This window comes from Bubalus bubalis, chromosome 3 (genome assembly GCF_019923935.1).
Source record: "Bubalus bubalis isolate 160015118507 breed Murrah chromosome 3, NDDB_SH_1, whole genome shotgun sequence".
Lineage (NCBI taxonomy): Eukaryota > Metazoa > Chordata > Mammalia > Artiodactyla > Bovidae > Bubalus > Bubalus bubalis.
This window is the reverse complement of record NC_059159.1, coordinates 70,757,946-70,782,156: the sequence shown is the minus strand read 5'-3', so window position 1 is coordinate 70,782,156 and position 24,211 is coordinate 70,757,946. Positions and strand designations below refer to the sequence as shown.

At 51.1% G+C, this 24,211-nt stretch overlaps 1 protein-coding gene across 1 annotated transcript in view; it reads left to right on the top strand.

The window, feature by feature from the left end:
* XKR6 (XK related 6) overlaps nucleotides 1-24,211 on the top strand; it is a 265,966-nt gene extending 241,755 nt beyond the window's left edge. The window contains exons 2-3 of the mRNA XM_025281348.3: nucleotides 6,622-6,818; nucleotides 21,379-24,211. Of these exons, the coding sequence (XP_025137133.1) occupies nucleotides 6,622-6,818; nucleotides 21,379-22,343 (1,162 nt within the window). The 3' untranslated portion in view covers nucleotides 22,344-24,211. The remainder of the gene's footprint in view (nucleotides 1-6,621; nucleotides 6,819-21,378) is intronic.

Sequence of the window (24,211 nt, the reverse complement as noted above, 5' to 3'; positions counted from 1 at the left end):
TGGACTGCAGCACATCAGGCTCCTTCCTCTGTCTTCCCTGTATCATGAGACTTTGCTAAACTTGCTAATTAGTTCTGTGAACTTTGTTTTTATTCCTGGGGATTTTATCCAGATAGTCATATCATTTACAAATAGGGACAATTTTACTTCTTTGCTTGCAATTTAAAAAAAAAAATTTAATTGATTGATTATTTTTGGCTGCATCAGGTCACAGTTGTGGCTTGGGGGCTTAGTTGCCTCACAGCAGGTGGAATCTTAGTTACCTGACCGGGGATCGAACCTTCGTCCCCTGCATTGGAAGGCAGATTCTCAACTGCTGGACCATCAGGGAAGTCCCTTTCCTTGCAGTTTGTATAATCTTATTTCTTTCCCCTGACTTATTGTACTGACTTCTAGTATGATGTTAAATAGAAATGGTGAGTGTAGACATTACTGTCTTGTTCCTGATCTTAAGATCTTCAGTCTTTATATCATTAAGTGTGATATTAACTATTAATTTTTATAGATGTCCTTCATCTATGTCGGGTTAAGAAAGCTCTTTTCTATTTCTGGTTTGCTGAGAGTTTTTTTTAAAAAATCATCAGTGGATGTTGAATTCTGTCAAATGCTTTCTTTCTGCATCAGTTAATGTAGTGTGTGGTTTTACCTGTTAATATCATTAATTGCAGTAATTGATTTCTGAATACAGAATAAGTCTTACATTCCCCAAATATACTCCAGTTGGCTATCAAATACTATTCTTTCCATATATCACTGAATTTGATTTGCTAGTATTTCGTTAAAGGTATTTGCATCTGTGTTTATAAGGGATGGGGCTTCCTTGATGGCTCAGACAATAAAGAATCTGCCTGCAATGCACAAGACCCAGGTTCTATCCCTGGATTGGGATGATCCCCTGGAGAAGGGAATGGCTACCCACTCCAGTGTTCTTGCCTGGAGAATTCCATGGACAGAGGAGCCTGGCAGGCTATAGTCCATGGGGTTGCAAAGAGCTGGATACGACTGCGTGATTAACACTTTCACTTTCATAAGAGATATTGTCTGTAGTTTTATTTTCTTGTGTGGTATGTGTCTGACTTTGATAGAGTAATGCTGACCTCATAAAGTGAATACAGAAGTGTTCTCTCTTTTATTTTTCTGGGAAAAAAAGTGTATAGAATTGATGCTGTCAGTATTTCTACTTCCAGTGTTTCGTAGACTTTATTTTTCTATTAGAGATTCCCAAAGCTTCAGGTGCCCCCAAACCTAGACTCCGCCCTGTCTGGGACTTTGAGGGTGAGTTGCTGTCCACAATAGAGACTTCACATAGTGTCATAAGAAGCAGCAGGGTACTGTAGGTCCAGACAGGTGAAATTATTCAGCCTCTCGCTTCTAGCTTCCCTTAGCTAACTGCCAGTGGGGCAACATAATTTGGCCAAGACCTCTGATGTACCTCAATCATGACTTGCTGTGTGACTTTGGGGAAATCACTCAGCCTCTCTGAGTCTCCGATGAACCAAAGAGGAGAAGATGACAAATATGTCTCCTTCAGAGTGTGCTGTAAGAAGTGAAAATGTGCTCAGAGAACTAGAGAGTTCTCCTGGAGGCATAAGGAACTTTAAACAGTTCTGTGGTTTATGAAGTAAGGGGAGGAGATAGCCTTGGAAGGGGAATAAGGAGAATAGACTGAAGGGAAGACAGGAGAGCCCTCTGTGGGGGTCAGTAATAGGTGCCATCCTTGGCCTCTGGTCTCCCGTCTGTACTCACAGGCATTGCCTCATCTGAGTCCCCTGAGGCCCGCTAAGGGGACCACGATAACATGCATCCATTCGTTCACCATGTCCTAGGGTCCTCCTCTGGGCCAGGCATTGCATAGATGAGAATACTGAGGCTCCATGAGGGTAGGAGATGTTCCCCAAGGCAACACAGCCAGGAACAGAACTGAAAAAGAACCCAGGTGTTAGGGGCAAACCATGATTTTCCACTGCAGTAAAAGCAAGCAAGTTGCACTAAGGGCAGAAGGAAGGAGACAACTGGTCTACCATAGAGCTGTGTGAGTGGGAACTCCGAGCACTGGCTCCAGAGCAGACTTCTGGGCTTACGGCCCTCCTCAACCCCTTACTGAGCTGGGTACACCGAAGCACATTTCGTAACCCTGGCACTTCAGTTTACCATCTGTTAAAGAGGAGTAATATTGCATCCACCTTATTTATCTGTTGCAAGGATTAAGTTAATAAATACAAAATGCTCACAGCAGTGCCAGGCACATATGAGCGCCACACAAACACTGGGTGTTACTTGTCAAGAGGCTCGGCCAGAGAAAGATGGAGTTAATAAAAGGATCCTTCGGCTTAGCGATCCTTCGGCCTGCCCCTCTGAGATGGGTGAACTGCCCAAGGTCGAGCAGCCCTGCAGACCTCACACCAGACACAGGTTTCCTGAGTCCTCGCTCCACAAGGACAGCTGCCTGCCTGCCTTTAGATCCGTGCCTTTCATGATCCAATGTTCTTAGGAGAGAAATAGTGTGACAGCAGGTGACACAGAATCCAGGTGGAAGCCAGTCAGGAGGAGGAGAGTTGGATGTTTTTCCTCCCAAACCACCTTTCTAGGGGAGGTGAGATTTCTGGAACCTGCCAAGGAGAGGGAGAAGGCGAGGGAGCAGCAGCCCACTTTGTGTCTCCTGCAGATGCTTTCTCGTGGGGACGTGGCACATCTGGGACTGCCCCTCGGCCTGGCCAGACGCCCCCTTGCACCCTGATGCTGCCGCATTGAAAGGTGCATGCCTTGAGAGGCCGCCGGCTGGGAATGAGATCACGGTGCGGAGGAGCAGCCTTCCTGCGTGGCTTAGGGTCTGGCGCCACCTAGTGGCCATGGGCCATGGCTGTCTTTGCACAGGGGTGACAGCTTAGCAAGAAGAGGCTGCTGGCTGGGCTTCCGCAGAGGTCATCAAGACCCCACTCTGGACTCTATAAGGTCTACCAGGGACCCTGGGACTTGAGGACAGAAGAGGAGGGTGCAGGAGCCAGAGAATTGGGTGGAAGGCCCTTGATTGGGAATTTTGAACTGGACTCTGATGTAGCTCCTACTCCAGGTGGCAGGCTACGTGAGCTCGTGTCCCAGGAGGCACGATAGCCAGTTTTGGTCTCAGACTTGATCCCAGTGCACACTGGGCTTAAGCATCTGTCTGCTTATGGGTGGGGACTGGCTCCGGTTCTGCCCACTCCTACCTTATCTCTTCCCATATCTTGGATGTTACCATAGAGGCAAGCTTGGTTTCTCTGGCAGATGTTATGGTTGAAGCAACGTGTTCTGGGCTCGTTGTCTTCCATTTCGCTGGCCATGCTGGACAGAGGGGCTAGTGGCTTGGGGAACACGGGTGTGGAAGGGCAGACCAAGAGCTCCCTTTGCCCTGGTGAGGCTGACCTGGGTGAACCTGAGCGTTGGTGTTACCTCGCCTGGGGGCCTGAATGCGTAGATAGGCTTGGGTTATGAGACATAATCGTTCCCCCATTGGGCCCGCTTGTGAGGCTGGGGGAGGCAGAGGCTGTGGTCTGAGAGAGTAGACCTGAGAAAGTAGAGCTGTGTGGTCTGCCCCTGAGGGAGTCTGTGGCCCCCGGCACTGTGCCCTGCAGGTGCCACATCTGAGTAGAGAGGAGTTTAGGAGCAGAGAGACCATATCCGACCTGGAAGACCCATGGCACCAGGGCTCTCCTGGCCACGTGGCTATTCTGGGTGCCCGTGCGGAGCCTCTGGACTCGAAGCCCTGCTTCAGCCCCTTCACCAGGGCACCCTCGACCCCTCCTGCTCTGTCTCCCCAGGCCACCATCCGACCTGATCTGACCGTGCCCTCTGCCCGGGGTTCTGGAGTCCGGCTCCCCAGCCCCTTCCAACTACTTGGGACCACATGTCCTTAGAGCGGCCTCCCCCGCCCAGCCTGCTGCTACGGTCACCTCGTCTAGTCGGTCTCCTTCAGGCCCTCAGTTCTGACATAGCTTCCCTCTCCTTTGTCCCTTTCTCTTTCAGTCTCCTCCAGAGCTCTCTGTCCGTCTCCCTTCCCTCTGTGTACAGGTCTGTTTCTTTCTCCCTGTCTCTCCACCTGTCTCCATCTCTCTCTGTTGCCATCTCTTGTGTCTCTCAGTCTCTGCCCCTTTCTCACAGTGGCCCTGTAGCTTTCCAGGTCAGGTTCAACAAGCAACCCCCGGGGATCCCCCTCCTTCCCTTTGCCTCTCCCCTGGTCCCGTGATTTTGGGAACTTACAGAGGCCAAGAGGGAGGCAGTGACTCGTGGGACGCGGCGCAGCCAGTACGCGGCAGAACCTGGAGCAGACAGGGATTCGACGCCCTGCTTTGCTTCAGAGCTTCTGTTTCGCCAGGTGTTAAGTGACGGTAACCAGAGCTGTCACGCCCTGCGCCTCGCACTGTTCACTGCAGCCTGACACCATTCCTGTTCCAGCGCCTCCCTCCCTGCAGTTTCCTGCGGGGCTGTTCTCCGCTCACCCCAGGGAGTGTATATGCAGGAAATAAGGCGTCCCTCTCAGCCCCCTCCCGATGGGTCTTCTTCAAGGTCTTTTCCATAGGTAGGGGGCCCACCAGTTTGGACTTACATAGGAGCATCACTGTAGTTTTGTATTATTTTGCAAATGTAGGCTTTGTCACCTCTGCTTCTAAAGCACGGGCTGCTGTAAAATCCGCTGTAAAATCCACGTGAGTTTCCTGGGCAATGCCCACCTTTCCCGTTGCTTCAAGGAGGGGAGTACAGAGCCCTTCTCTGGGAGCCTCTTAGAAAGTCGGTGTACCTGGGGAAGCGGGCTGCCTTTGCTGTGCTGTGACAGTGTGTCCTGGAGGGGGCCTCAGCCCGGGGGGGCAGGAGTCTTCCTTCTTCCACAGCCCCCCACCCCGGGGAGGGAAGGTGTGAACAAAGACAAGCTCACGTGTCCATGAGAGATAGACAAGACACGGGAAAGTTGGGGAGAGAACCGGTGACGGGGCTGGGGGGCGGGCAAGGCCCAGGAGTCGAGGGAGGGGTGGGATTTTCTTCTGAGCATAATGGGAAGTCAGGGAGGGCTGTCTGTGATTTTGACAAAGTGCCTTGGCTGCTGGGCAGAGAGTGGGTTGTTCTGGGGGCAAGAGTGGGCCCTGGGAGGCCAGTTAGGAGGCTTCTGCTCTGATCCAAGAGAGAGGGGGTGATGGCGGAGACCAGGCTGGCAGTGGCGATAGAGACAGACCCCCAAGTGGGCCCCTGATGGGGTGCCTGGGGACAGCAGGGACCATGTAGGGGGCCAGCCACTCTCTCAACCTCTGTGATTCTGGCTTGGTGGTTTAGAAGACACATTCCCAGGGGATGGCCAGGGACGCAGGTGTCATTCTGTCCTGTTGTCTGTGACCCCGATTGATGCTGCATGACCCCGACTGATGCTGCATGACCCCGATTGATCCTAACTGGGCCGACTGTGCTTTCTGAACCTTGCTTTGGTCCTGGCGCTGCCAGCTCCTCTGGGCTGGGCTTGGCCCCAGAGGCCACTGGCTGAGTCTGGCTTCTGTGTGTGCTAAGTTGCTTCAGTCGTGTCCAACTCTTGGCGACCCTATGACCTGTAGCCCGCCAGGCTCCCCTGTCCATGGGATTCCCCAGGCAAGAATACTGGAGTGGGTTGCCATTTCCTTCTCCAGGGCATCTTCCCAAGTCTGGCTTAGATGATACAGTCCATCCTCCCCTTGTTGTGGCTTGGAGAAAGTGTCTACAGTTTAGGGAGAACTGCAGCGGGCATGGGGGCTTTCTTCTGTGGGCCTGGATCCACAGCCAGCAGCTGGATCATCTCCCCAAGCTCCCCATCAGCCTCACAACGCTGTAACTCTCTTATGTTAAAGAAGAGTAACACAGACACAGAGTTGGGGTGATGAGTCCAGGTCCCCACAATTAGCAGATGACAGAGCCCATGCTTCCTTGGCCCTGTGTCCCTCCCAGAGGGAGTGGGGTCCATTGTTTGTGTGGCTGAGTCCTGGGCCACACCTCGACGGAGGTGCCACTGTAGGCTCCCCCTAGCGTGGAGTGGGGCACACATGAGTTTTGGGGTCAAACAGCCTCGGCCAGCTCCTGGTGGCTCCCGCATCCACCTCTGGAGCCTGTGCCTGTGAGCCCTGCCTGCCTGTCCCACATGGGTATACTTCAGCCTGTCACCTGGGACCCAGGACACACCAGGCAGCCCACCAGTGATCCTCAGTAGGAATTTCATAAATGCTAATTCCTTTCCTTCCTCCTCCAGAGAGGTGAAAACCCTGCTGAAATTTTCCCCCTGGGACCCTGAACTTGACCGAGCCCACCTGCCCCCTGAGCTCACCTGTGATACTTCCTTGGCAGCAAGGTCACTGGGTCCCACTCTTCCATTTCTCACTTTATAGATGAGCAAACCGAGGTGGGGAAGGAGACAACTTGCTCAGGCCCCCTTCCCTGGCCTGACCCCACCCCACCCCACCCTGAAGCCTCAGTACCTCATTCGTGGGCTGGGAGAACCCCTAGAGCTGGTCCAAGCACCTAGAAGACCTCAGAACCAAGGAGGGGTGGCTGGTTTGCCCGGGAGGGCCTGGCCCTTCCAGAACCCCCATCCCAACCCATGCCTCTCTCTGTGTTCTGTCCCGTCTCTCGCAGGTATATCCGCACCATGTACCTGGGGATTCAGAGCCAGCGGCAGAAGGAACACCAGCGACGCTTCTACTGGGCTATGATGTACGAATATGCAGACGTTAACATGCTGCGCCTCCTGGAGACCTTCCTGGAAAGCGCCCCCCAACTGGTGCTACAGCTCTGCATAATGATCCAGAAGAGCCGCGCCGAGACGCTGCCCTGTGAGTTCCCCCACCCCCACCCCGGGGCTGGGGGCCACCCTCCGCGCACACTCAAGGGGCGTCGCCCATCCGGATCCCCAAGTCCCCGGCGCAGCATCTTTGCGCCCCCGTGTGCGCGCCCGTACCGCCGCCGTCCCGTGTGCACTTGCGCGGCCTTCATGTGCGCAGAGCAGAGCTGGGTCTCCAGTGTCCCTGGAGCGGCAGAGCAGGGGGCCTGGGTCTCCCAGTTCAGGGAAAAGTCCCCTTATCTTGGCGCTGGCCTGAGCCGTGGCGTTTGCCCACATGTGGTGAGTGAGACCGCACGTGCCCAAGAGGCTAACCGGCATCAGCAGTTTTAGACATTCTTGAGCCGTGGTGCTTCAAACGCGTTTACAAAATGCAGAAGCCCCGTTTATAAAACAGGCTAAAGCAGCTGTGTTCTAGGTACATGGAGGGTGGGGGCCCAGAGCCCAGGGTATCCCGCCCGCCGACCCCACCCCCCACTCCTGGCCCCTGCGGCTCCAGATAGTCTCCAAGTGCCCAGGAGCTGGACTGGGCACCACTGGTTTCTACAGCAGCAAGAAGCCTTTGGAGGCCACCCAGTGACCCAAGAAGCCCTTTCTAGGTGGGACTCCTCTGGTCAAAGCACACTGTCCCCCTGGGTTGCTGATGTCAGGGCAGACCCCAGTCAGACCAGCCTGCAAGTGTCCAGTCATGTCAGAACTTGTTTCAGTGGGGCTGGAGTTCTGACTGGGGCAAAGGTCCAGGGTGAGGAGGGGCTGGAGATCACGATGCTTGGGGAATACTGGGGACATTTCATCCTGGGGAAGATGTAGGCTATGTGAACCCCAGCATTTGAAGGGATGTAGGAGAAGGCAATGGCACCCCACTCCAGTACTCTTGCCTGGAAAATCCCATGGACAGAGGAGCCTGGTAGGCTCCAGTCCATGGGGTCGCTAAGAGTCGGGCACGACTGAGCGACTTCCCTTTCACTTTTCACTTTCATGCATTGGAGAAGGAAATGGCAACCCACTCCAGTGTTCTTGCCTGAAGAATCCCAGGGACAGAGGAGCCTAGTGGGCTGCCGTCTATGGGGTCGCACAGAGTCGGACACGACTGAAGCGACTCAGCAGCAGCAGCAGGGGAACCATGATCATTCCAAAGAGTGGGAGGGAGCTACAGGGAGATGGTTATCGATTCACCTTGTGGGAGACATTTCAAACAGCAGGAGCCATCCAGAGATGGAGAGACTGTCTCAGGAGGTAGTGAGTTTCCCGTCATGGGGAGCATTCAAGCAGAGATGTTGCTGAAAGGACTCAGTGCAGAGATTCCTGACTCCAGAGGATGTGAGTGTGTATGATCCGTGGTAGCAAGGGAGCTGGGGCAGAGGGTCCCTGGCCACTGGGGCTTGCGGGCCTCCTGGGTCCTTGCCTCTGGGCCCCCGGCTTCCCAAGCTGCTGCAGTGGGCCCTGGGTGTCACCAAGTTCACAGGCACCTGTAGGACAGTCTCCAATGGGATCCCCCCTTGCTCCACACCATCTGGAGAGGACAGCCAAGTCTGCAAACTTGGAAGGAGCTTGTTGGCGACGTGGACACTGTGCATTCTTGCAGGGCAGCAGCCTGGAAAGATGGGGCGACTCCCCCTGCTGCTTGACAGCTGTGTGACCTAGGCAAGGTACTGAGCCTCTCTGTTCCTCAGGTTTCTCGTTTCTCAAATGGAGATAATATTGGTACTTACCACAGAGGGTTGTTCTGAACATTTTGACATGACAAATGTCAAGGGCCTCAGGCAGCATCTGGCCATTGTGTTGATGGTGATGGTAGAACTGGACCACACGTTGCTAATGACATCATGGCCAGCTGGTGGCCTTTGGTGACACCTGTCCACTTTGTACCATTAATGCTAGTAGACGCTTAGGTAGATCACTGTTTTTGTAATAGGTGAGTTTCCATGGATCTTGCCAGATACCAGCCTCTTCCACTTTTTCTCCTTATGCCATCTCTCCACCTTTGATTCTTCTTTTATAACTGGGTTAACATTACAGTAGTCAGCCTGAAAGATGGATTTGTATCCAATTTACCTGTAAAACTGGTTGTTTTTGTTCAGTCGCTCAGTCATGTCTGACTCTTTACGACCCCATGGACTGTAGCACAGCAGGCTTCTCCATCCTTCACTATCTCCCAGAGTTTCCTCAAACTCATGTTCACTGAGTCAGTGATGCCATCCAACCGTCTCATCCTCTGTCGTCCCCTGTTTTGCCTTCAATCGTTCCTAGCATCAGGGTCTCTTCCAGTGAGTTGGCTTTTCGCATCAGGCGGCCAAAGTATTGGAGCTTCAGCTTCTGCTTCAGTCCTTCCAATGAATATTCAGGGTTGATTTCCTTTAGAATTGACTGGTTTGATCTCCTTTCTGTCCAAGGGACTCTCAAGAGTCTTCTCTAGCACCACAATTCAAAAGCATCAATTCTTTGATGCTTATCAATTCAAAATACAATCGTTGTGGTAATATTAAATCATGCAGATATTATTGGGCTTCCTTTGTGGCTCAGCTGGTAAAGCATCCGCCTGCAATGCGGGACACCTGGGTTCAATCCCTGGGTTGGGAATATCCCCTGGAGAAGGGAAAGGCTTCCCACTCCAGTATTCTGACCTGGAGAATTCCAAGGAGTGTATAGTCCATGGGGTCGCAAAGAGTCGAACATGACTGAGCAACTTTCACCTTCACTTGAATATTTTGGTCATTTGGAGTCCTCCTTAAATCAGATGTCTCAAGTCAAGTTTAAATAAAGATAAAAATTATACATTTTACCTGGTAACATAGTGCCATTTTTCACTGGTAATGAGCCTGGTGTCAGCTGGGAGCTTCCAGAGTCTTCCTGGCTATCGCAGGGATGGGGAGGCAGCCCCGCATGGTAAGAAAAGTCCACCAGAACTGTGTGTAAATTCCACCTCCACCACTTATTGGCTTTACAAGTTGATCTCCTAACTGGGCTTCTTCGTCCGTAAAGTGGGCATAATAACTCCTCTGGGTGGTTGTGAAGGTCTAGTGAACTGCACATACCCATCTACAGCACTTTGGCGGGTGTGTTATGGGTATATGACACAGTCTTCCGGTCAACAAAGATGCTTTCAGTCATGCTCCATACTACGTGCAGAGGGTGACAGGGAGCATAACAGAGGTAGTCCAGGCCCTCATGAATCTTCCATTCTCTCTTGGGAGACATAACAGGAGCAGTTAGATAGCTGGCATATTGTGGCAAATGCTTTAAGCAAACAAACATGATGCCAAGACTGTGGTACCTGGGGTGGGGTGTGCAGAGAGCTTATTTGTGCAGGGCTGGGTTTCCCAGGTGGCACTAGTGATAAAGAACCCACCTGCCAGGACAGGAGACGTAAGAGACATGGGTTAGATCCCTGGGCCAGGAAGATCCCCTGGAGAAGGGAATGGCAACCCACTCCAGTAGTCTTGCCCGGAGAGTCCCATGGACAGAGGAGCCTGGCGGGCTATAGTCCATGGGGTTGCACAGAGTCTGACACAACGGAAGTGACTTAGCACACACACATCAGAGAAAGCCTCTCTAGAGAGTTGACACTTGGCCTGAATATAAATGATGAGGAAGAACCAACTATGGGAGGAGCAGAAACAACCTTCCCTGCAGAGGGAATTGCATATACAAAGGCCTTGGGGTGGGAAAAGCCTGCCTTATTCTAGAATATGACAGGACTCAGTGTGGCTGCAGGTCAGCAGTCAGGGGACGGAGAATGATGTGGGGGAGGGTGGAGAGGAAGGCGTGGGCCTGACAGCTTGGGTGTATACCAAGTGCAGTGGGAAGGGTTACGTAGGAAAGCTATGTGATCAGATTAGTTAAAAAAACAATTTGCCTGCACGAATTTTAATTGCAGCATGTGGGATCTAGTTTCCTGACCAGGGATTTAACCTGGGCCCCCTGCATTGGGAGTGCAGAGTCTTGGCCACTAAAACACTGGTGGCTATCCCAGATTAGCTTTGTTAATTTTATTTTTTTAATTTATTTTTGGTTAAGATGGGACTTCATTGCTGCCCGGGCTTCTCTCTAGTTGTGGGGAGTGGCTTCTCTTGTCTCAGAGCACCGACTCTAGGCGCTTCAGCAGTTGCGGCTCCTGGGCTCCGGAGCACAGGCTCAATAATTGTGGCTCACAGCTTAGTTGCCCCAGGGCGTGTGGGATCTTCCTGAATCGGGGGTTGAACCCATGTCTCCTGCATTGGCGCCAGATTAGCTTTTAAAGAAGATCCCTTTCCTGGTGTGCAGGGAGGAAACCAAGAGCCCAGAGCACCTGTTAGAGGCAGCTGGTCCAGGGCTGAAACGATGGGCTTGGAGTGCTTGGAAGAGGAAGCCAATGCACGGATTGGCAGGCAACTCTGGAGCAGAAATCAGCAACACTTAGCAGGCCTGGGGGAGGTGGTGATGGGAGGAGGTTGAGATGAGGTATGTTGAGATGAAAGCTGCTCTCTGGGGATGGGGTTGAGAGTTAGCAGCTCTGTCGCCTTTTGCTTTTGGCCGGGGTTGGGGAGTGCCACTTGCTTCACCCACACAGTGCCTGAATCTGCCTTTTGGGGTTGAGCTCACACTGAGGTGTTGTCCTTCTTACATGATTCTGTGACCTGTTTTTCGCGGCCTCTCACCCGCCACGTGTCAGGCATCTGCTCTGCTATAGGCAAGATGCTGTGTCAGGAATGGGTTTGCAAACACGCTTATCCTTCGGTGGGTATCCTTAAACATTGGTTTTCTTTTAGAGAAACATTGAACTCTAAGATCCAAATAGGCCCCTGTCTTTCCATCCCTTTGGTGTTAACCTCCCTAATTAGTTTTCTTCTTCTTCTTTTTTTTTTTTTGAGCTGCTCCCATGCATCATGCAGGATCTTAGCTCCCCAACCAGGGATCAATCCTAGATCCCTTGCACTGGGAGTGCGGAGTCTTAACCACTGGACCAATGGAAGTTTCTGGTTTTTTCTTTCTTAAGCTCACTTGCTGGCTCCTCTTCTATCAGAAACCCTCCCGCTTCACACTTGCTCCTTTTTCCAGCAAGAGCTGATGGGAAACTCCACAGAGATGCAGGTGTCCATCCGCCTTCTCTGCTGCTCCTGTCTGTGCCTGTTTCTTCAGCCGCTCGCATCCTGGAGGAGGCGTCAGCTCCCTCTCCTAATCAGCTTTCACTTCTGCGTGAGGACCAGTCTGCCCACGTTTCCCTTCTCAGGGGAAGGAGGGCCAGCTGTGGGCTTGGTTAACCGGCCCTCCTCGCCCTCCTCTCCCCGTGATCAAAGATGACCACCTCTCTCCTCTTGGGAGATTTCTTTCCTCTAATGAGAAAAGTGCTTTCTCCAGTCCTGCTTGTATGGACATCAGTTGTTACCCTCCAAATCTGGGTCACAAAAGTTGATTGCGTACATGCTCAGTCGCTCAATGTACACGGGTGCATTGCCTGTGTCAGACTCTTGGCAACTCCATGGACTGTAACCCACCAGGCTCCTCTGTCCATGGGATTTCCCAGGCATGAATAGTGGAGTGGATTGCCATTTCCTCCTCCAGGGGATCTTCCCAACACAGGGATCGAACCCATGTCTTCTACAGTTTCTGCATTGGCAGGTGGATTCTTTACCTCTGAGCCACCTGGGAATCCCCTAAGTTGGTTACTTGATCATTTACACTTCGGTAAAGCTGCTGCCCAGAAGGTGACAATTACGTGGTTGTATGGCCTGAAGGTGACAGGTCTGTGCTCTACACCAACCTGTGAATTTCCACTGTGTCAAACACCATCAGATAATGAACCACCTTGCACAAAGTGATAGGGAGTTTTGGTGCCCCGATCCTCTGTGATGTTGGCCACCACCTGGCCTAACCCTCCTCCCTGACTCCCCACCTACTGTCCCACCCCCATCCCCCTGGTGCTGAGCTGGAGCTAGCTGCTGGCGCTGATATTCCTGGGCTTCCGACCAGATTGATACAAAGATCTTCCAGCCTCCAGTCTGGACTTCAGGGTGCTCATCCCACGTCTGTGTCTTCTCTTCCTGGAATAATAAAAGGGAAGATGTGTGCATCCCCTGGCTGCCTTGCATCTTCACAGATAGCTGCAATGAAGAGGGGCATGCCTGCCTTCTGCCACCAGAACACAGACTCGGCCTCTCTCACTTCCCTGGAGGAGGATCTCTCTCAGCTCTGTTTCTGTCTCCTTCTGAGGAGTCACCCCTCCCTCTTTCCCATCAGATACTTGCTTGGTGTCTACACACAGAGTTCCCTGAACAACGAACTCCAGCTCACAGCCCTGCTTCAGCTCCCAGTGGCTTCTTATCAAACAGAACATTAAAACCTCACACTCTTAAACAGAATCTGCAAGGATTTTACACAGAGACATGACACTTTCAGTGCATCTGTGTAACTTGACTTTGTATCCAATTCAGAGGCCTTTTGGCTGAGGTTGCCCCTAACAACAAGAGAAAAAGAGAGTAGTTCTTTGTTTTTGTTTTTTTTTTTTTTAATTGTGGTAAGAACAAGAGAGATCTACCCTCTTAACAAATTTTAAGTGCAAAAGAAAGTGCAGTAGGTACCTATGAGGAAGAGTCCTTAAAGCGGTAGGACAGCTCTAAGAAAGGCAGGGTTCATCAATTTCATTGGGCACAGTGGTAAAGAACCCGCCTGCCGGTGCAGGAAGCTCAAGAGATGCAGATGCCATCCCTGGTTCAGAAAGATCCCCTGGAGGAGGAAATGGCAACCCACTCCAGTATTCTTGCCTGGGAAATCCCATGGACAGAGGAGCCTGGTGGGCTATAGTCCATGGGCTCGCAAAAGAGCGACTGAACAACAACAGTTAGCACAGATGAAATAACAGTTGGCCACCTGAAAATGTTTGTGCATCAAATGCTGTAACAAGACGGACACTGAGGCAGGCTGACCAGCAGTGCTTCAAGGGGGAGGCTCTGAGAGCTGCCAGCTCAGAAGCCTGAGCAGTAACTATAATGTGACCATGTATTCAGTAACTATTTACTAAGCACCTACTATGTGCCAGGCATGGTTCCAAGAGCTGGGGGAAGAGTAATAATACAGACAGAAAGCCCTGCTCTCATGGAGCTTATGTGTCTTGGACAGAGACATGGACAAGGAGTAGAACAAATATTTTGTCTTCTGTATTAGAAAATGGTAAATAGAGTTCTAAAGCTGGAAAGAGAGCCACAGGGGAGCAGAGCTGTGTCCAGCGTTCAATAAGGGAGCAGGAAGGGGACCTCTGAGCAGCGATGTAGAGCAGGGAGGGAGCCAGCCTGCAGGTCACTGGAGGCACATGCACCAGAGGAGGACATAGCCAAACGCAAGGCCCTGAGCTAAGAAAGTGACCCCAGTGTTTCGGGAGCAGCCAGGAGGCTGGGAAGATGGGGCATGATGCCTCCATTGCTTCCATACCTCAGCCCTGCCCATGGTCCTGTCAGCAGAGCATCTTTTCTTCTTCTTCTTTGTTAAAAAAATATATATTTAAACAGCTTTATTGAGATACAGTTTGTATACCGCACAAGTCATTCATTTGAAGTGTACAGTTCAATGGCTATCATCATGGGAGCATCAGAGCTTTGAGTCTTGTCGGCTGTTTACCCCTCAATGAGGGTAGATTTACCGGGACTTTCCAGTGATGGCGGGTTTCCCTGGTGGCTCAGACAGTAAAGCGTCTGTCTACAATGCAGGAGACCTGGGTTCGATCTCTGCGTTGGGAAGATCCCCTGGAGAAGGAAACGGCAACCCACTCCAGTATTCATGCCTGGAAAATCCCATGGACCAAGGAGCCTGGTAGGCTGCAGTCCACGGGGTTGCAAAGAATCAGACAAGCCTGAGCGACTTCACTTCACTTCTTCCAGTGATGGCAGACAGCTTCCTTCACAGTGTTCTCCAGGCCCGCCAGAATTCTGGCATTCGTGCGGCTTCTGCCAGGCCAGCTGAGTGGCTGACATTTGTTCTAGAATCTCTAAAGTCTGCCTTTACCCAGCTGGCAGAACCACAGTGCTCTCCTGCCTCTGTGAGTGGATTAATATCACTAGACCATGGGCCAGGAGCAGGGCATAGACCCCGAGGTCTCGGGCGCCACTAATGGGAGCTTGCATGTGAGTCCATGGGAGAAGGGGAACTATTGGAGTTTGTAAGCCCGGGGCATTGGGGCCTTTGGAGCTGGAGGTACTGGGTTGGAAGCTCCCTCACCAGCAGTTTGCTGATGTTGTAGTTGTTTTAAAAGGCAGATTTTTGTTACTGTTTAGGCATCTCAAGGCCAATAGATCAGGAGACAGCTGCCACTGAAAATATCACTTGTCACAGATTCCCAAGAAGAGGCCGGCATGCCACATCATCGTGGGGGGCTTGGGATAGGCTAGTCTGAATAATATCAGGAAGCTCTGGGGTCCAGGGCTGTCCCTAATTGTCTGGTACCTGGCCCTGAGGTGATTAGGACAGGGGAACAGTGGCCCAAAGTGTCAGGGCCCAGTGAAGGAGGTGTGAGCTCTGTTCTGGTTGGTCTGTATATGAAAAGCACCTCTTGTTTGCTATTTCTAGGAATTTGCTAAACCTAAGAGGGGCTGTCCCTCCAGGATCAGCACAGCCCCAAAGGGGAACCATCAGAATACAAGCACACGCTTCAAGCCTTAATACTAGACAAATCCTTTTACCTCCTGGCGCCTTGGTTTCCTATCCTATAAAATGGGGTACCAGTAAGCATTTCAGGGGATTATTGTCAGGATTAAAGGAAATAATTTATGCAAAGTGTCTGGCACAATGCCTGCTGTATTGGGAATACTTGGTGGGTATTATCCTCCTCACCTCTGCCTTCTGCCCTCAAGGTTTCTTCTGAAAGACGCACACATAAATGGAAGCTCCCCGGAGTTCTCTTTTCCCGCTTTCAGGGATAATGGTGGGAGGGTGAGACAGCTGGTGGGCTCATTTCTCCATCAGCCCCTTTGAGAATCAAAATGCCCCTGTGATTTTGCACATAGTTTCAGAAGGACCAGACCAATTGCTGCCCTGCCCTTGAGGGGCTCACCTGCATGAAGGTGAGAACATACTTAAGGAAAAAGGGAAGGAGTCAGAGAGTGTATGGGATGGTGAATGACACTAAAGTGGGAAATACGGCCTGGAAGTGAAGCTCCAATACTTCAGCCACCTGATGTGACGACCTGCTTCTATAGAAAAGACCCTGATGCTGGGAAGGGTTGGGAGCAGGAGGAGAAGGGGATGACAGAGGATGAAATGGTTGGATGGCATCACCGACTCAATGGACATGAGTTTGAGCAAGCTCTGGGAGTTACTGATGGACAGGGAAGCCTGGCGTGCTGCAGTCCATGGGGTTGCAAAGAGTCAGACACGACTGAGCGACTGAACTGGACTGAGGGCCTGGAAGGCGGCAGGAGGTACTGGGAACTTAAGTTTTCAGTGTCTGGCTGGCCATGGCCTGGCTGAGAAGGCAAGCTCTGGTAAAAGCCTTCATGCAGTGACACTTGGGGACCTGGGAAAGGGCCACGCAGGTGATGGACAGAGCCAGCACACATGTCCCGCAGTGGGACTGTGCCTGGAGCACGTGGGACAGAGTGGGTGTGAGGAGCTAGCTGGAGGTGACCTCAGAGCAGCCAGGGGCTGTCCTGAGTAGGGCCCAGGATGAAGGCCTGGCAGCATGACAGGAACTTCGGTGTGAGGCCACTGGAGAAGGGGACGCTGAGGAGCACGAGCAGGGACTGGACAGGGTGCTCATAACTCAAGGCAGTGTCTTGAGAGGCCCCTCGGGCCTTAGAAGGACTGAAGACTTAACCCTGGCCAAAACAGCATGTTGGCCCCCCAAGGGTGACCATACTGGGTTTAAGGGCCTCCCCGGTCAAAGATGTCCAGCTGAGACTTGTGCCCGTCATGCTCCGTTTCGTTGGTCTTGAGGTGCAGACGTCCTCTTTCTAGAAACCTTAGATGCCTAGTCTGGTGATCAGAGCCCCAAGACCCCTGACCCAAGCCTTTATCTGGGGGTGGCCCCCCAGGAGGCCCTGACTTAGTGACCTCCCAGCTGGTGAGGCTGGACTCAGGTCGCCCAGGGGGCCAGCTGCACCGTCCCCCCGACCCCTCATGGGCTGCACCAGGGAAAATGAACAAGCCATGAAGGTCACTGCCTGGAACTCGTCATGGCTGAATGAGGAGTGTTCAGCAGTCTCCAGCTTGATCTTTGAAATGCAGAAGGTGATGGAGCTGTAAGTGGGAGGGATCATAAACACACCCAGCCTGAGCACAATGTGGGCCTGGGTCTCGGCCAGGGTCATACATTGACTTTGGGGTTGACCTCAGGCCAGACAGAAATCTTCCAAGTGAGCTGCTGTGGAGGGAAAGCCCTGCACCCCCTCCCTCTGTAATGAAATACACGGCAGGCCTTTGAAGAGTGATGTTAACAGGGGGAGAGTCAGGCCTTTGAAGAGTGATCAGTTTAACAGGAGGAGAGTCAGGCCTTTGAAGAGTGATCAGTTAACAGCAGGAAAGTCAGGCTTTTAAAGAGTGATCATTTAACAGGAGGAGAATCAGGTCTTTGACGAGTGATCACTTAACAGGAGGAGAGTCAGGCCTTTGAAGAGTGATCACTTAACAGGAGGAAAGTCAGGCCTTTGAAGAGTGATCATTTAACAGGAGGAGAATCAGGTCTTTGATGAGTGATCACTTAACAGCAGGAAAATCAGGCCTTTGAAGAGAGATCCCTTCATAGGCAGAGACTCAGGCCTTTGAAGAGTGATCACTTAACAGGCGGAGAGTCAGGCCTTTGAAGAGGGAGAGTCAGGCCTTTGAAGAGTGAGAATCAGGCCTTTGAAGAGTGATCACTTAGCAGGAAAGTCAGGCCTTTGAAGAGTGATCACTTTGATCACTTAACAGGAGGACAGTGATCTCAGCTAATTCTGGTGGTCACCTCTTTCTTTGTGGCTTGCATGTTCCTTTCCTGAGGAAGGTAGAGGAGAACTTGGATTTAGTTTTCAGCTCCTTTATCAGGGGCCTCTCTCAGATACCTGTGAGTGCTACACTTTCTGTCCACTCTCCAAGAAGGGCTTAGATCCTTCACTCCAAGGGCTCCTAGCCCCTTCTAAGACCAAATCTGAAGGGTCTCTCAGTACAGTGGCTACTTTTAAGGCCAAAGAGTCTGAGTTTAAATCTTGATTCTACTTCTTGATAGAAACAGCCATCTTCTTTCCATGTCCTCGGGTGGCCTTTCTTCTGTATGAGCGCATCCCTGGCATCTCCTTCGGCCCAAGTGATCTGTTCTCATAAGGTTATGTTGTATCAGGGCCCGCCCTCATGATCTCATGTTAAATTCAGTGCCCCTTTGAAGGCCCTGTCTCGGGATACAGTCACATACTAAACTCCGGGGGGTTAGGACTTCAACCTAAGACTCTGGGCAGAGGGGAGGAGATGGAGACACAGCCCATAGCAAGTACCTACGTCACTACATCACTTGTTCTTCTCAGTAAGATTCCTGCTCAGTGAATCACAGGCGTGTTTTTTCATGAGGATGCCTGTTTCCTGTGGGGTGAGTGGGTGGAAGTGAGTGGTCTGTGTAGCTGCTGAGGATATAATGTTTAGTGATCTACAGCTTCACCAGGTTGGACATGGACGAGGCAGAGAGGTAAGATGTGGGCTGGACATCAGCAGACCCACAGACCCCCGGCCGAGTGCTAGCGCTCAGTCCTCCACGTGACCGCCTCCCGAACCTCTCCTCGTAATTCAGCAGTGATGTCTTATGACATTTGGGGAACACCACATCCTAGAGAGGACTTCCAGAAGCACTGACCGTGGACTGAGGCAGCAAGCAATTTGGCTCAGAGGTGAGTGGTTTCTGTAATACCCTGAAGCCACCTGAAGGAACAGATCTGGAAGTGGCATAGGTGACCCAGAAGCTACACTGACGATAGAGGATTGATGTGGCTTCACCACATGCAGCCAGTGGACATTTGAATTCCGGTTTGCTAGTATGTGGCATGCACCGGGCTACCGTCACAACACACCAAGCAACGAAATCAGGACCATGACAGCTGAGGGCCTGTCCTGCTTCTGCCCCCTAAGTTTATTCGAGAGCACACTCAGAGACTGGATTAGACCACGCTTCAGCAAAAGCTAAACTGCCTTTTCTTACTTCGTGAGCTCGGCACTCGTGCTTTTCTGTGGACAGGGGAAGTAATACATTTTGCTCTATTAGAAGGAACAGGAAAATCAAGCCTTCTTCCCATGCAGCTGCTGTAGAACTCCCCTTTGATCACTGAGGGTGGAAGCACCTCAAAGATGTATCACTTTTAGCATCAAGAAAAAGTGATAGTGTTCACTGGAAGCGAGGTGACATCACGAAGAAGCTTTCTGAGGATGCTCCAGTGTCTGGTAATAAGCCTGGCATGTTCCCTGCCCTCCAGAAACCAACAGCCCAAGTCACGTGACTCCCAAGGGGACCCATCCCCCTCCCAGCCCCAACTCCCAAAGGACAGGCATGCAGGAGGCTCAAAGGTTAGCATGACCACTGTGACATGGTCACAGACACCACGTGGCCTCAGGAGAGGCTGGTGGAAATGTCCTGCGTGACAACAGGCAAAACAGGACACACATGACTACTGTGTTCAGAACTTTCCAGAAAAGTGATAGAAGCATTGGCAGGATAGATTGGCTTCGATGGAGAAATTGGGATCATTTCTTCTGTGTATTTTCCACATTGGTTATGATCAGAAGACCAAAGCATACTCATTGTAATAGTTAACCTTTCAGGCTTTTTCTCTGCTTCCACCAGCAAGATGGTTTTTGTTATCAGACTCTGAAGTTCTGCAAGCTGCAAACCAGCACAGCTTCTTGAAATGTTGGAAAAGAGGAGATGAGGGGCCTGGGAGAGGAAGAACCCGTGCAGGGTAGGGCGTGGGGTGGGTGGGAGGGTAAAGTGACAGAGGACTTTGATCCTTCACTGAGGTTGGGAGAGAAGTGGAGAGGTGAACAGGGGCTGAGGGAAAAACAAGCAGAATGGCCTGCTCCTTTACTCTTAAGAATAGGGCTTCTGGACCTGACCTTGGAGCTGAAGACAGAAAATGACCAGGTGACTTTTATGTCAGCCTGGAAGAACGCTAAAGGGAAATCGTGCTCTGGGGCGGGGGAGGGGGATTTGGTTAGGAGATGTGGCCCTCGGGACAGTATTCAGGACTCCAGCTGAATTGAGCTGCATTTAGTTCTGGAATTTGGGGAGAGAGGGAAAACAAAAACAGCGCTGGGTAGACTGAGTAGAGATGATGCTTGGAGGAGCAGAGGCGTGATGGGGAGTCTTGCTCTAGAGGGGATTCATGATGACGTCTGAGTAATGATTGCCTGCTGGTGGGTGGATTTGGAGAGACTCTGGTCACTGTTCAGTGTGTTCAGTGTGACTGAGTTACAAATAGCAGATAGGCAGCGTCCTAAATAAAGCTGCTGTACAGGGATTCAAGTACAACTTGGGATCAGACAGGCTCACCTGCTTGTTGAAGAATCTTGGAGGGAAGAACATGCAGAGGCCTTGGAGAGCTCACCATGCTAGGGAGGGGCAAAGAATCCCCAAAACCCGAGTTACCCTGCTCCCTCCCATTGCTGGACGGGGGCAGAGAGGGACCGGGATTCACCGGTCAAGGCTTTAAGGAGCCGTGAGCAGTGGTTGGAGGGAGAAGGCAAAGCACCATGGGGAGGCCAAGAGTGAGTGAGGAAGCAGCCCAAGAAACACAGGCTGTCCTGGTCCTTGATCAGAGTGGCCTTAGGGAGTGGACATGTAGTTGTTGTTGTTGCTTAGTTGCTCAGTTGTGACCAACTCTTTGAAACCCCATAGTAGCCTGCCAGGCTCCTCTGTCCATGGGATTTCCCAGGCAAGAATACTGGAGTGGGTAGCCATGCCCTCCTCCAGGGGATCTTCCTGAGCCAGGAATCGAACTCAAGTCTCCTGCATCGGCAAGCAGATTCTTTACCGCAGAGCCACCAGGGAAGCCCAGGGAGTGGATGAGAAGACGCTAAATGGGAGAAGAGCCTTTTGAGGGCTCCGTGGGGCATTGGATGAGCTTACGAGAAGGCAAAGGGTGACTCGAGCACCTTCTGAGAGGAGGAGAGCTGTGCAGCCTGGGGCAGCGAGTAAGCTCTTGGTCTTCACACCCCATAATCCCTTCTGCTGGCTCCTCTGAGAACACAGCCTGCTAGTGACAAGGACACGGACCCCACGGTGAGCTTATGGTTTCTTACAGTGGAGACACATGTGGTTCCACCCGCAGCAGAGGTGATGAGCCAGCCAGGTGGTCCAGGCTCCCCAGCCCCTTGGCAAAGCACGTCAGCCTCCGCCTGCAGCTGTGGATCTCCAGAGGTTCTGGACTGGGTTACTGACATGGTTTCACGATTTCACAGCTTAGGGAGCAGCCGTGGCCTCCCATCTTGGTTCCTGATGCTTTGTCTCTTCCCCCTCCTCCATTAGATTGCAGCGTGTGTGTGTTTGTGTGTGGGCGTCTCCCTGGCCCGGCAGCCCTGCAGTGCCTGGCAGTGGACGTCCCCGGTTTTGACGGTGTGGGTTTGTGTCTTTCCGGCAGGTGTCTCCTCTGTGACTTCCCTGATGTCCCTGGCTTGGGTGCTAGCCTCCTATCACAAGCTGCTGCGGGACTCCAGGGACGACAAGAAGAGCATGAGCTACAGAGGGGCCCTCATCCACCTCTTCTGGCGCCTCTTCACCATCTCATCCAGAGTGATCTCTTTTGCCCTCTTTGCTTCCATCTTCCAGCTCTACTTCGGGATCTTCGTGGTGGTCCACTGGTGCGCCATGGCCTTCTGGATCATCCATGGCGGAACAGACTTCTGCATGTCCAAGTGGGAGGAGATCCTCTTCAACATGGTGGTAGGGATTGTGTACATTTTCTGCTGGTTTAACGTCAAGGAAGGGCGGACTCGATATCGAATGTTTGCCTATTACACGATAGTCTTGACCGAGAATGCTGCCTTGACGTTCCTTTGGTATTTTTACAGAAACCCAGAGACCACTGACTTCTATGCGGTGCCAGCACTGTGTTGCGTCTTTATTAGCTTTGTGGCTGGGATTGCACTGATGCTCTTATATTATGGCGTGCTGCATCCCACGGGGCCGCGAGTTAAGGTCCTTGCCAGCTCCTGTTGTGCCGAGCTGCTCTGGGGCATCCCTTTGCCCCCCGATGTTGAGCCCATGGCGCCTCAGACCCCTGGGTACCGGGGGACCCAGGTCACGCCTACCAGAGCCGTAACGGAACAACAGGAGGATCTCACGGCTGACACTTGCTTGCCCGTGTTCCAAGTGAGACCCATGGGGCCCCCCACCCCGACGGGGCGTCCTTACCTCCCAGAAGGGCCCCTCATTAAGATTGACATGCCGAGAAAGAGATACCCAGCTTGGGATGCTCATTTTGTAGACAGGAGGTTGAGAAGGACTATTAACATTCTGCAGTATGTCACGCCCACCGCGGTGGGCATCCGGTATCGGGACGGACCGCTCCTTTACGAGCTGCTACAGTATGAGTCTTCGCTCTGAGAGCATCCTGACCCAAGTTGAGAAGGGGACCTGAAGTTTGGTTTGCGGTAAAGCCGCCTGCAAGAAATATAACCCTCCCTTCCCCCAAAACACAGAACCACCACCACCACCACCACCACCACCACCAACAATGCTCCAAAAAAAAGAAAATAATAAGTCACAACCCCTTCAGATAAGCTTTCTTTCCAGTCGCTGTATGTATACAAAGATATTCTCTATGTTTTGTAAGTAAAAACAAAAAGAAAACCTTTCTTTTGTTTTTTACACATAAGTAACAGTATTGAAAAAAAAAAATCCCACACTATGGTTTATAGGGTGGAGAAGGAGCGGTTGTCTCCACTCCAAAAGAAAAAAAAAACAGTTTTATACCTTACACCAAGTGTAGATCATTTCCGGGATTGGTGCTGATTGAAAGAACAAAACAAAACAAAACAAAACAAACAAACAAAACCTTCAACTGCCTTATGCCCTTAGGTGCTGAGTTTCATTAAGTACTGTCACATTTTCTCATGCAAAACTCTCTGGTGATTTTTTGCACCGGGAGAGGGAAAATTAAACAATCAAATGAAACCAATCTAGAAATGAAACAAACAAAAAAAACAACCAACCGATGGATAAAACTCAAAGCAATCATTCTTCCTATCTGATTATTTGTATTGAAGAAAACAAATTGACCCAAAGCAAAAGCATTGAAACCCCCTCCCTCTTTTTTGCTTTCTCTCCCTCTCCTCCTGTCCCTGCCTCCAACTTCTCAGCCCCTTCTAGGAGCCAGAGGCCATTTGAAACTCAGATGGTTGGCAGAGCTCCCTGAAGGCCAGCTAGGTGCCATTTCAGTGTTCACCTAGTAAGAATCACATTTGTTTCCTGGTGAAAAGCAAAACAGAAAAAAAACAAACGCCACCCTAATAATTCGATAAGAATAGGAAATTCTAAAGCAAACTAAAGGAGATTTCCATATACGTCATCAAAGAGAATCAGTAATAATAAAACTCAGCATAGTAGCAAAAAGAACGACATCAATTTAAAGGCACAATACTTAATCAGTGACTGGCAAAAATGATCTGTTCTGTCATTTTAAGGCCGCGAAAGGTATACATTTATCACATGTGATATTGGGGAAGGCCTCTTCTGTTTCCATTTGGTGGGAAGCCTTAAATTGATCTGGAAAGAATTCATTTTTTCATTTGTGCTTTTTAAAAATAGTTAAAACGAGGAAAATTAGAACATAAAAAAAATCAAATTGTAATAACCTACCCATTTCAAAGACTGTTTGGTGCTTCTGTCTTTCACCATTGTGGTTGGCTGAAAGGTGTTCAGCTCACTTGGTGCATCTGGGTTGAGTGGGGAATTTTGTGTGTGTTGCATGTGTGTGTGTGTGTGTCTGTGTGTGCCCATAGTACACACACACACACACACACGCATACACATATGTGTGTGCATGTGTGTGTGTGTGTTTACGTGTTTGTGTGTGTGTGTGTCTGCTGCAAAGTCTTGCCAGAAATGTAGAAAAAGTGATATAAGAGAGATTCTGGGTATGGCTAAGGTCAAGTGTAAGGGGCTGGGAAGCTGGGGAGGGGATGCGGCTTGATCTTGAGTTTCTGTCTGATGGCAAGACACAGCAGCAGCATACTCTGGGTCTTAGAAGGCGTGTCATTCGGGTGAAGGTTTGCTTCAATTATTTATTTTCTCATTGTACCAAGTTGAATTTCTCGAGGTGTTGCAAGTATGTTCAAACCATTTTTTAAACGTTATTTTTCAAAGTATTGCTCCTGTAAGGAATATTTTATTTTAGGTCATCGTTTCAATCCCATCATCTCTCTACTTGGGCACTAAAAACAAGAACAAAAAAAAGGAAAAGAAAAAAATCA